Consider the following 13,077-nt stretch of genomic DNA (forward strand, 5'->3'; position numbering starts at 1 on the left):
GTAATTACTCCCATATTTACATTATATCACTGTTGAAAGACATTCAAATGTCTACATAGAACAAATCAGAAATGGGATGAATTACTCTCTATTTAAATAAAATGGATCTTCTTGCTATTAATGTAACAAATGCAATCAAACGGCAAGCTGAAAGGGATAAATGACAAGAATCTATCACTGGTAATCCAAAAATTGCAGTAATAGGATGAGGTTGTAAATCAATACGCAGAACTATGGAAATAATATCAAAAATGTCTTTTCAATCCCCTTACTACATTTCAATGGTTTTCCCAAACTATAACATGTTTAAACTTGGAAAAAATTAGGAGTGGTATCAAGCCTTTGGTTAAATTTGAAGAAACTTGGAGGCCACTTATTCAACATTTTCATATGATGTAAGCTGACCTTTTCCGAATCCTTTTCAATAACTTTTTGTTTGTGTATAGAGGAGCGGAGTTAATGACAAATAATGATTTTAACCGATGAAACATGGCAGCCCAGCCTTTGTTTTGTTTTGGTTTTTTTTTGCTTTTTTTTAAAGTGTAGAGGGTCTTTTTCTTTGTATAAAATTTTTTGAATCCTTTTCATGTTCAGTTATTAAGAGATTGGGAGGCTTAAATTACATATGTTACTCAGAGTTTGTGTCTGTATACGTTAACCATTATTAATGTAATCCCGATCTCTTTGTATCATTATCATTGTTATGTTTATCAATTCAAAACTTAATAAAAAAGATTAAGAAAGAAAGAATTACTCTCCACTAGTCTGGATGAGTGCAGATTCAACAATGACAGAAACTAGATAAAGCAACTATTTTAATTAGTGAACCAGTCCTAATATCCCTTTTTTGTTGGCATACAATGGCTGCAGTATGCATCATCTATAAAATTTACTGTAGTTATTTGCCCAGGCAACTCTGACCGTCTCTCCCAACCCCATGGCCATTATTCCTAAGTAGGAAAGGGGCAGTGGGTGCTCGGAAACACCACTAACTGCTGGTTCTCGTCAACTTGCACACTATCTAATCCGGAAATATATTGCTGGCCCTTTCAAGAAGGCAACTCAAAGACAATTGCTGTATGCCGAGATCCTCTACCCACCCACTAATCACTCGGCACTAACCTTCCCACTTGTGAACTTCAAACCTCTTCCCCATCCACAAATCCAACTTCAGCTTCAAATGCACACCTTCTGATTCACCCCAGTCTTCATAATTTACATAGAGTCCATGAACTCCATTAAAAACACAATAATCATCCTTCTCTTCCCCCTGCCAGTCAATAGATTAGTAATGTGACTGCAGGTTCCTCTCCACCATCACCTCTAGGTGAATGGTAAAAAGGAATAATGCCTGTACAGTGGCCTCAGAGTATATAGATGTTTTCAACCACATGATGGTGAGTTACTGGTGTGCCCTGCTTCAACAACCTAATACACCTGATGAGGCACACTAGAATTTCTGGGCACACGGACTCTGAAGGACAGATTTAGATGGTTACTTGGTGCATGGTAACATACTGTAGGTTCATTATTCATATCAATAATAGTATTTAATTTGTATACTATGGAGGATTTTTATTAACAAAGAAAACAATATTGCAATTTGTTCCTCCAGTCTTTCATACGGAGCAGCTAGCCAGTTCCAAACAAATATAACCCTAAAGGACATCATGATAGAATTACTCTTCAGTAACGGCATACTTTATGACAGGCATAATGAATCATGTGCAAACAATATTTGTGACTTACGTGGCTTTCTCAAGTTGCCCTGCTTTTACGTTCAATTCTCGTTTCAGGCTCTCCACTTCAACTTTCAGCTCGATGTTCTGAAAAGTAAATGATTTGATGAGCTTTGGTAATTGAAGAAAGACAAAAGGATTCACATTTATCTTACATCTTTTATGATCTCAAGGTGTCCCAAAGTGCTTCACAATCATGTATGTACTTTCAACATATTAACATTGTAATAATTTTGAAAATTTGGCAGTCAATTTGTCCCAAAAAAGCAGTGATGAATCCCAAGGTTATTTATCATTGGTCATGTTGTTTAAGGGATAAACCTTGGTGAGAAAACTGTGACCGATTATATTTCCAAGACAAAATTAATTCTGACTTGGAGAAGCACATGTTAATTGGAATCAAAACAAAGTGATTGGAAGCAAATCATGCTTGATTGAATTCCTTAATGAAAAAGAAAGATTTCAGGTTGTGCACAGATGTTTTATAGTTTGTGGAAATATGGATTGTTCTCATTGGCGCACAGAAAGTTATGAAGCAAATAAAGATATATGATGTAGTGAGAAACACATTCGTTCACTGGGGTTGTCCAAAGCTGAAAGTTTAAAATAATTGACTCAAGAACCGGAGATAAAATTTCTTCACACTGGAATTGTCAACATCTGAACACACTCCTTGAACAAATAAAAAAGTTAGATACAATAAAACCCTTAAGAAATATACTTAGAAATGCAAAGAAAAACTTGCAGATTTAGGGTAAAACCTGAGGTATGGCCGTAAATTGTACATCTGCTTTAACAAGACACAAGCACAGCAGGTCTTAAGAGTCTTCTTCTATGCAGCAAATGTTGTGATTCAATCTTTGGATAAACACCCACACGATTCTTCAAATAATACTAAAGGATCCAAGAGGGCAAACAACACTTTGGTTTAATCACACTTGAAAGGCAACATCATAGAATATCCAAGTTTTAGTGTTTTGGGGTCTTTTGGGTCTCCTGACTTTAATTTTGGTGCAAGATTCAAGTTTGAAGAAATTGGTTATAGCTCTCCTTGATGTTTTCCTAGTGTTAGAGCGGACAATTGGGAGAAACCCTTAGAAATTTCAAATACAGGCTATCCTCAGGTAATGAAAGGTTCTGTTTTTACAGAGGTACATTAAGTTGATTTTGTCCATGTCAAAATATACAGAAAACTCCATAGTATTGTAATGAATAGCATCATAAGCATATAAAACTGATAAGAAAGAATGGAGATAAGAAAGAGTAAAATAGTTCTGCGATTTGCAGGAACAAATCTATAACAAATCTGTATATAAAATAATATATACAGTATTATATGTAGGATTTTAAAATTTAAAAATACTATGCGAGAGTGTTCTTACATTAGGGTTGTCTATAGGCCAAGCATTCTTAATCTAGGGATGGCCTGTGTGTTCCATCAATTTTATCCTTGCTTTCCCCTCCATATGTTAGGGCTTACACACAATGCATTTTCTAAGTGCTCTTTTGAAGTTAAATTCTTTGTCTCATTTGTTCATTGTTGCTTTAAACATTAAGCTACATAATGTGCTGATCAAAGAAAGCATATCTGAGTATGACTAGAGCATTTTCATCACCCTTATCTTTACATCCAGCCCTCTTGAATTAAGTTGTGGTGCTGGAGGAGTGGGTGGGTGGTGGGGGGAGAGGGTGGCATCAAGTGTTCAAACATCAGTGAAAGTTGGGAACTGAAACAAGCCTTCCATCTCAACAACTGGAAACTTTATCAATAGTCAGGGAAATTTACACTGAAATTAAATAAAGATGATGTTGAGTTTGGCAAATTGTAACTTCCAATATGATAGTAAAAGACAAATTGCTGAAAGAACTTAGCAGGTCAAACAGTATCTGTGGAGGCAAAGGGATGGTTGGCATTTCAGGTCAAGACCTTTTATCAGGAATGAGTGTGTAGAATGAAGATAGCCAGTATATAGAAGTGTGAAGGTGAGAGAGGCTGGAAGGCGATAGGTGGTACCAGGTGAGGCAGGGATGATGTGCAGATGAGCCAGGTGGGCGTGTGGGGGTGCAGGAAAGTGTTGAGATAGATACCATTGCGTGATTGATAAAAACATAAGAAAAAAGTAGGTAGGTGAAGCCCAGGTTGGGGGGGGGGGTAGGAGAGGGGGAAGGGTAAAGACAGAGGCTAGAAGGTGATAGGTGGAACCATAGGTGATAGGTCATCCAAGACCACTACAACCTTGTTGTGGTTTGGAACTTGTGTGCCTCAATGACCTGGAGAGCTATGTTGGCTGGAGTCAGGGCTTTGTGCTTTGGCTCTTGGTAGCGTCACCCATGCCAAACAGGTCAAAGGGTAGAGGCTGGTCCTCCAGGTTCAGGGGTTCAACTCAAGGCCAACAACCCTGACTGGTAAAACAAAATTGTTGTGGAAACAGCAATGGAGAATCCCTCTACATCTGTGTGTGATGGTACTCCTGAGTCTCCGCACAGAACTTGCATGACTGACAATAGTGAAATCCGAGCTAATGACATGATGAAGGAAGCCCTGAACATCACCAGAGATGGAAGACCTTCATCGCTGCCCTAAACACCAGTGGCATTACAAGCAGTAGAGAGAAAGGTGTAGGTGGGATAATGGGCAGATGGAACAGTGGGTGGAGGAGAATGATGAGCCAAGGTAACAAGGGGTGGGACATGATGGAAAGGGTTGATAAAGAGCCTGGAAGCACTAGTGGGAATGGGAATTGGATTACCTGATATTCTAAAACTGGCTGTTCATGTATTTGAGCTTTAGGCTATCTAAGTAGAATATGAGCTGCTGTTCTTCTGGTTAGTATTTGGCCTTACACTGGCAGTAGAGTAGGCCAAGAACAGACAGGTTTGTATGGAAAGGGGAGTTGAAATGACCTGCAAATGAAAGCTCAAGGTAGCCACTAAAGGCAGAATATAGGTGCTCTGCCAAACGGCTATTTATTCTACACATTGTCTCACTTGGTAAAGGAGGCCACAATACAAGCATTGAATGCAGCAGATGGATCACCTGAGGATGATCTGATTGGAGGAAGTGCATGTGAACCTCTACCTCACCTTCAAGAGCTGCTGAGGTCCCTCGATGGTAGGGAGGGAGGATTTGGAACAAGTGTAGCATCTTCTCTATGTTTGAAGAGGACAGTACAAAAGGACAGGGAGAGGTGAGTGGGATGGAAGGGGCAGACTAGGGAATCACAGTGAGAATACTGCAGAACTGACACCCAGTGATAGCATTTACGGAAGATAAACCAAATATTTTTCAGGTTAGTGTAAGTGGTTTGGCAGTACTTTCAACTGTCATTTTCCTTTCCAGGTGCACAAGGATCACACCTCTCCCAAAACAGACGTTCTCATGTCATAGGCCAATGGGTTTTCTGCAGAAATCAGCTTTCAGGAATTTTAGGTGCCTGATATTACTCAACACAAATCCTTTATACTTTGACTGATGTGGAGGATTAAAAGATCTTTTGCAAACCCACTGAAAATTGTCCTTGCCATCCCTGTTTCAATCACTTTATTCATTCACCACCCACATGGACACTCACTGGACTCAATGGCTTTTTAGGGAAACCACTAATTGAATTTATTTGTTAATTAGAATATTTTTTAATCAAGATAAACAGTATATTTAACACTAACCATGTGGGAAAGCTTTATGCCTTTGACATTCAAACCACTGGCTACTGCCCAATAAAGATACTGGGTGGTGTAAACTACCACTCTCCGGTTCCAACTGCTTTTCAGATTAGGACAGCATGCCGCATGTTAACTCTCTATCAAGTAAGTAGAAATAAGGGAGGGTAATGTTCAATATCATTTAAATGCAGAATATAAAATAAATGCATTGCTCTTCAAAGTCAGTTACTTTCAATTCTGGTATCTGTACTTTCTGTTTAAAAATTTTTAATGTTGCTGTTATAATTCCAGCGGCAAAATCAGATTACTGGATAATTCAGTTTTGCATTTAAAAGGTAGAGGTAGACTCTAAATTCAATGAATGCTCCTATGTAACCCCTGAATTTATTAATACCCTCCTTTTTAATTCTTTCTAAAGAGTGACTAGCATTCAGTTACATTTTACAATTAAACCATCATAGGTTGCAGGATTTGACGTTAGCAAAAGCTTCTATATTTAGATTTGTTGTCTCCTCAGCAACAACTCTAAGAATAAACCCAACCTGGGATAAGTAAGATGCAGAACACTCCCATTGGCTGGTAGCTCTCAAGTACTTGAGGCAGATTTTGTGGCAGGTCAGTAATAGATCTGTTACCACATTTGTCATATTTACCATCCACCTAGGGAGTGTGCAACAGGGAATACTCTGTGGAAGAGGGAATACCTCATGCCTAATGATATTCCTTTGATGTTAGCCCCTTTTATAATGTAGAATTCTAGCCACCTAGACTTTTTTTCTTCTCTTTTCCATCTCAGTTTGAAAATCACAGCCTTAAACAGAAATTCGATTTTATTGAAGCCTGCCATGTTTAGCGCCCTACTAAGGTCATCACTGGAGACCTCAGGTACTGTCTATGCAGTTTGTGTCTTCTCTCTGTAACTGTATGGGTCTCCTCAGAGTGCTCTAATTTGTTCCCACACTCCAAACCATGCATTATGCAGTTTAAGTAAAAACTACAGGTTATCTCTTGATTATAGGTTAACGGCAAAAATAAAATCAAAGGGGAACCTTTGATAAAATCAAAAATGGATGTGTGTGAGAGAAAGTAAGTGACAGGTAAATAAGAAGAAAGGTAAAGCTGCATGGATTTACTAGGTTAATTAGCTCCCAGCTCCATGTTATTATAAGTAAAAGACAAGAACTGACACGCATATTGATTAATCCAGACATAAAAACGTTGATAGGCTATCTTACAGTGGAAGGCATAATGTCAATGATCAATGTTGCTCTAACCTGGCATTTTTATCTTTTTGTCAACAGTTTTTTTTTACTGAGAACTGATGTCTCACAAGGATTTTTGTTCCTCCCAAATTCAGGACACTGAGTCCTATCATAGATCAGTAAACTCAGCAAAAACTGGTAATCAGATTTAGAGCTGTTCTCAGTACAACTCAGTACTAAATTAAGGAGTGATCTGCTGACTGAACTGCAGGACTGATTTAAAGATATGTTATGTAAAATGCAGAACTCAAGCTTTAGGTGACTGCAGCAGTGGATTAAGAATACAATTTGACCCCTTTTTGTCACAAGAGTGCAATGTTCAAATGCAAGTAAAAATTATGTCTCAAAATAGCCTTTCAATTCTAACCAAAACCTCCAGAAACACAGCTGACATACAAATTTGCCAACCTGATTTTTCCCAGCTTGGCTGTTGGATCAGAGTAATACTCAAGCATGAATCCAGCTGATAATCAACATGATTCTCCCTTCAAATCTTATTTTTTCATATGTTTACAAGATTCCTTTGTAATTTTGAAGAGAGTTTTAAACAGCAGTCTATCCAAAATAAACTACAATTTTAGACAGTTACTTCTAATTAATCATAATTTGAGCATGCTGCATATGCACCACCCAGAAATCTGCCCAAAGAAGAGGAAGATGGTGATTTGAGAACCCTTTGCCTGAGTGACTACCTGGGCACATTAAAAATTACTGGTAATGGTGTCACACTGCTCATGTAACCTAAATGCCTCTCTGTGCTTGATGAAGATAAACAGGGGCACTGGCAGGGCAGAAAGAAAATATAGAGTTGGGAGATGAGGATGTGGAAAGAGGTTAAAGACTAGTAAGAGAAAAGAACTTGTGTAGGATACACTATTTTTATTCCATCCAGTCAATTTTCTCAAAAGATGCATGCATATTAGTTGCACCGAGGTGCTGGCCTCCAAATATACTCAACCTACCACAGCATTAGCAGACTGTCATAGAGGCACAAAAATCTGCCATCGGCCCACCACAGCTGTGCCAGTCTTCAAGTACATTATACTAATCCACTTCCCTGCTCTTGGCTCGAAGCCTTCTAGACCATAGTGTTTTCTAATGCTCATCTAAATACTTCTTAAATATTTCAACTGCCTTCTGGCTGAAAAATAAATTTTCTCTCAAACCCCTTCTAAGTCTCCTACCCATTAAACCTATACCTTCTGGTCATGACACTCTCTATTTACCCTATCTACTCCCCTCTTAATTCTGTATCCCTCAATTGGGTTGCTATTCCAGGGAAAGCAAATCCAGCCTACCCAGTCTTTCCTCATAGTTGAAATGCTCTACCCTGGTTACCATTCTAGTGAATATCCTTTACACCAGGTGCAATCACATTCTTCTTGTACTGTGGCAATCAAACTGCATGCAGTATTCCAACTATGCCCTACTATATAAGCTTTATATAGTTCCATCACAGTTACTATTACATTCTACACCACAGCAAATGAAGGCAGGTATTCCTTTTAGTATCCTAACTACTTTATCCACCTGCACTACTGGCATCTGGGATTTTGAACATGTACAATGGTTCCACAATGCTTTCTGGGGTTCAATCACCACTGTATATATCTTAGCTTAAATGGTCCTTGGGAATAATGTGGGACCATGATATAATAATATATGAATTTGGCTTGCATGTCTGCTCTTATGGTAACAGTGATTGCACATCAAGAGAGAAGTTAATGCAGAAGTGCCACGCGTAAAATGCTGGAGGAACTCAGCAGGTCAAGCAGCATCCATGGAAAGGAATAAAGTGTCTACGTTTCAGGCTGAGACCCTTTATCAGGACTAGAAAGGAAGTGGGAAGAAGCCAGAATAAGAAGGTGGGGGGATGGTAAAGAGTACAAGCTAGAAGGTGAAAGGCGAAGTTAGGCAACGGGGAAGGTAGGTGATTGGGGGAGTTCTTCCCACATTGCATATTCCCATATCCCAATCTCTTCAAGATTGGCTATTTTAAATTATCACTCAGTGTAGGTTAATAGCAAAAAGAATCAAGGGAGAGTTGATTGGTATGTGTGAAAGAAATAAGTTGCAATGCGACAGGGCAATAGGGAAAAGGTGAATTTGGCCTCATGGAATTGCTGCCCTTGGAGCAGACATGAACCTCATAATTACATAGAAGGAAGGCATTCAGCCTGTAAGTATAAGAAGATAACAGAGGTATCATGCTGCAATAAACTGTTTATGTTTGCTTCCTTTACTTGCAGGCATCCAGAATACAAGTAGAACCTTGGTTTAACTCCTCATTAAAACATTGTGTCAGTGTGTAAATATGGGGCAAATATAGTTCAAACACTCACTGACCTAGCTACCCAAGCATGCCTATACATCACATGTGTTCACATCCATCCTAGAACTCATTCACTTTCCTCTAAAAGTAATGGTGAGGAAGATGGACAAAGTGTTTGTTGTATACCTCATAAAAATGCACCAACTTGGTTTCACAGCATTCAGGGCACAATTTTAAAAAATAAATTGTAATGGACTTTTACCTTCATTTGAAATATTTCTAACAAAATATGAACTGTTTGCTTACAACATCAATAGATGAAATGACAAATTAAAACAATATATCAAAACCAGTTGTGACAATTTTATGACTCCTAATATGACAGTGGATTTACAAGACAGTGTAAATATTGTAGCTTTCCTTCAACACACCTTACCCTCCATCCTCATCACTTAATATATTGCCCTATTGTTAACCCTTTCCTTGTTTAATGTGAAACAATACTTTGCTTCTTTTTACGCTTTCTGCCCAGTCTAGACAGGCAGTGGCAGAAATGGGATGGGGGAAGTATGAGAGAGGGGTCTCAAAAATGATTTTTTTGCAGGAAATTGTATAGCAGGAAAAGCAGAAAACAGAATAGGGTTCTACCCTTATAAGAAAAGTAAATAATTTACCAGGTTCTCTTTATCAGGTTTTCTTCCACAGATGCTTCAGCCTGCTCATGGATGTTAAAATATTGACAGCAATGGATCGAATCCCTAATTTGAACATGCTAGTTATATCCTGCTGGTTTTAGTTGGGTGGTTTTACAGTAGGCTAGGGAGTCTTTTACAGTAGACTAAAATCAATCATGATGAGACCTACAGTTAGTAGCCACAGACATTAATTAGTGCAGCCCATTTTAACTGCTCACCTACTCAATGACATCAAAATCCCTCTGAAATTTCCACAGATTGTAATGAATTTGGTACAATCTGCATCTTAGCAAGTGATTACATGTTTGCCCACTTATATGAAACATGAAAGTTAACTAGCTAGCTGATAAATGATTACACCAACAGCAGTAAACTAATAAGCTGAAAATCTGGTCACCGGACCACTTAAAAATTGGGAAATAGTTGAACTCAACATAAAAATTGATTCTAGGTTTAAAAATCTCTCATAACCATGAAAAGCATCATATTTATAATAAGCCTCTGTCTAATACATTCAGAAAAATAAGATTCCCTATGCTACACTGTAAATAAGGAAGAATAAGTCTGATGTTTTCACTGCTTAATTCTTTTCATCCTTTATGACTTAAAATATATAGAACATGAACTTGGAATTTACTCCTTAAACCTCTCCCTTACTTGTAGTTACGATGCTTCTGAAAATTTACATATTAAGAGCTTTTTTTACTTTGTTAATGACGATCGACAAAATGCTTTTTGAGTAGTTACAGGTCTCTGTTGTTGACCCTCTCTTATTACACATTATTTCTGCAGCTTTTAAAATATATCTTCAATCCTCCATGAATTGGCTCATTTGGTAAATACAGACTTCAGGAAGGGGAAAATCGGAAGAACACGCACCAATCCTCACTGAGGGGTCAGCAGTGGAAAGGGCGAGCAACTTCAAATTCCTGGGTGTAAACACTTCAGGCACATCATATTGATGTATCACAATGAAGGCACACCAGTGGCTTTACTTCATTAGTAGCTTGGGGAGATTCGGTATGTCACCAAAGACTCTAGCAAATTTCTAGATGTACAGATAGACGGCGGAGAGCATTCTGACTGGTTTCATCACTGCCTGGTAGGGAGGCACCAAAGCACAGGGTTGTAAGAGGCTTCATAGGATTGCAGACTCAATCAACTCCATCATGGGCACAACCCTCCCCAACATCGAGGTCATCTTCAAAGGGCGGTTCCTCAAGGCAGGATCACTCAGTAAGGACCCTCACCATCCGGGACATGCCCGCTTCTCATTACTACCATCAGGGAGGAGGTACGGGAGTTCGAACACCTACACTTAACATCTTAGGAATAGCTTCTTCCCCTCCACCATCAGATTTCTCAACGGTACATGACCCATGAACACTACTTCGCTATTCCTCTTTTGCACTTCTTAATATATACTTTAACTTACAATAATTTGTTTTTCCTGCACTATACTATTGCCACAACATAGTACATTTCACAATTAACGTCAGTGACAAAATCAGTGATTCTGATCGAACCAATCAAGAGTTCCTTCCTAAATCCTGACAAAACGCCCTTTTGTCATTAAACAACCACTGAAAGTCCACCTATTTGACCAGATCTTTAAACGTTCCCCCTTGTGTTTGTGGCATTAGCATAGTCCCTTTTCAGTTTGCCTCTGACTGGGTAAATATCTATTTGTTCACCTATTCACTGTCAGTTTCTGTAGACAAGACTATAATTAACCAAAGGTATTTCTATGCTAATGATTGTTAATAACATTATCTAATCAAGTTGTCAAGATGTGCAAATAGAGACTATTTTATTTTCCGAACTGAGATGTTCTTAAAAGGTACTGAGAATTCAAATACAGCAAAATAATGAACATCTGTCAGGAATTAAAATCTTAAATTCTTTCAGGTGTGAATTAAGCTTAATATAAAATTGTATCAGGTGCAGGCTTCCAGGTAACAACACTCTCCTTTTGATTAATGACCAAGAGGAGGTTAAAAAATAACTAAAGCCCCTGCATTGATTCCTGGTTACTTTATGCAAACATTTACCCTAATTCATAAAAAGGTTATTGCAGATAATTGAGGTCATACACTGTATTTTGATAATTGTCTTCAAACTGTAGGGTTGGAATTGCAGTTTGCTGGGGGAGCTAATTACAATTTAAAGCAAATTTATTGTCAAATTTGAACTGTATCATAGCCTGATGTGGGTATACCTTTCAGCATTAATAATTCATTGCTATAACAATGACTCTTAAATCCACAATTTTATTTTTTGCTTTATCTCTCCTAAACTTTCATGTACTACTTTAGGAAGGTGAGCTTCACAAATTTCTCTGTAATCTTCACACTGTATTTGGTCGATACATTGCACATTAATTAGGACTAAATGACCCTGGGTAAAGGTGTGGAGTGTCTTATGTTTTTGTGTTAGAGCAGTTGATATGGGGAAATTAATAAAAGGGTGAACATAAACATGTATCTCTCCAGCACTGCTTGTTCATTTTCCAACATATTAGGTAAGAAATATTGTATTTTTGAGATTTTGCAGAGAATTTATTTTCAATATTTTGTCAAAACAGTATAAGCAGGGAAGTCTCTTACCCTTTTGTAGATATCCTCATTGCTGTCATCATATTTTTGCTGTATTCTCTCCTCCAGGAAATAGATCCGGAGCTTGAGGCTGAAATTTTCTTTCTTCAAGTCATTTAGATGCTGGGAAAGAGTACGATAACCGTTAGACATGGCAGGTGACTCAGCAGGGGGCAAAAGCCCCCCCACCTCACTCAGTGCAGTAACATTTCAAAATCATCTATTAGAGGTAAAACCATTGAATCATCGGCAAAGTTGTAGAGACCAACTTAACACACAGTTAGTGTGCCATCACAGCTCGTGTTCGTGTACGGTAAAGCTGAAAGTCTTTTTTTATCTCAAAGAGGAATGTTAGGAATCTTGAACAGACCAGCATGCTGCATGACAAGTGGCACAAGTGATGTAAATTGATCTCATTGCTAGTGAGAAACCCTACTAGCTTCACAACACCTTATTACTTACATATTGGTGGGTGCCTGCTAGTGTTCTTCTTCAATCTCAACAATGTGCCTCAACAATTGCTGAGCATATTTTAGGATTAAACCATTCCAATAAATAAATATTTAAGTTCAAAGTAAATTTATTATGTTATTATATGTTACTCTGAGATTAATTTTCTTACAGGCACTCATAGTGAACAGAAAGAAACACAATGAACTATCACACATGACAGGGACAGACAAACAGCCAAGTTGCAAATGACATCAAACTGCAAACACAAAAATAAAATAATAAGAATAATAAATAAACAATGAATATCGAGAATACGAGTTGTAGAGTCCATTAAAGTGAGTCCATAGGTCGTGGAATCAGTTCAGTGTTGGGGTGAGTGAAGTTATCCCCACTGGTTCT

At 38.1% G+C, this 13,077-nt stretch overlaps 1 protein-coding gene across 1 annotated transcript in view; it reads right to left on the reverse strand.

Annotated features, from left to right (window-relative positions):
* Window positions 1–12,526, reverse strand: part of pde4dip (phosphodiesterase 4D interacting protein) — a 239,886-nt gene extending 227,360 nt beyond the window's left edge. The window contains exons 1-2 of the mRNA XM_072273948.1: window positions 12,238–12,526; window positions 1,750–1,826 (exon numbers count right to left, since the gene is read on the reverse strand). Of these exons, the coding sequence (XP_072130049.1) occupies window positions 1,750–1,826; window positions 12,238–12,378 (218 nt within the window). The 5' untranslated portion in view covers window positions 12,379–12,526. The remainder of the gene's footprint in view (window positions 1–1,749; window positions 1,827–12,237) is intronic.
* Window positions 12,527–13,077: the final 551 nt, after the last annotated feature.

The sequence above is a fragment of the Mobula birostris genome, chromosome 12 (genome assembly GCF_030028105.1).
Source record: "Mobula birostris isolate sMobBir1 chromosome 12, sMobBir1.hap1, whole genome shotgun sequence".
NCBI classification, from domain to species: Eukaryota; Metazoa; Chordata; class Chondrichthyes; order Myliobatiformes; family Myliobatidae; genus Mobula; species Mobula birostris.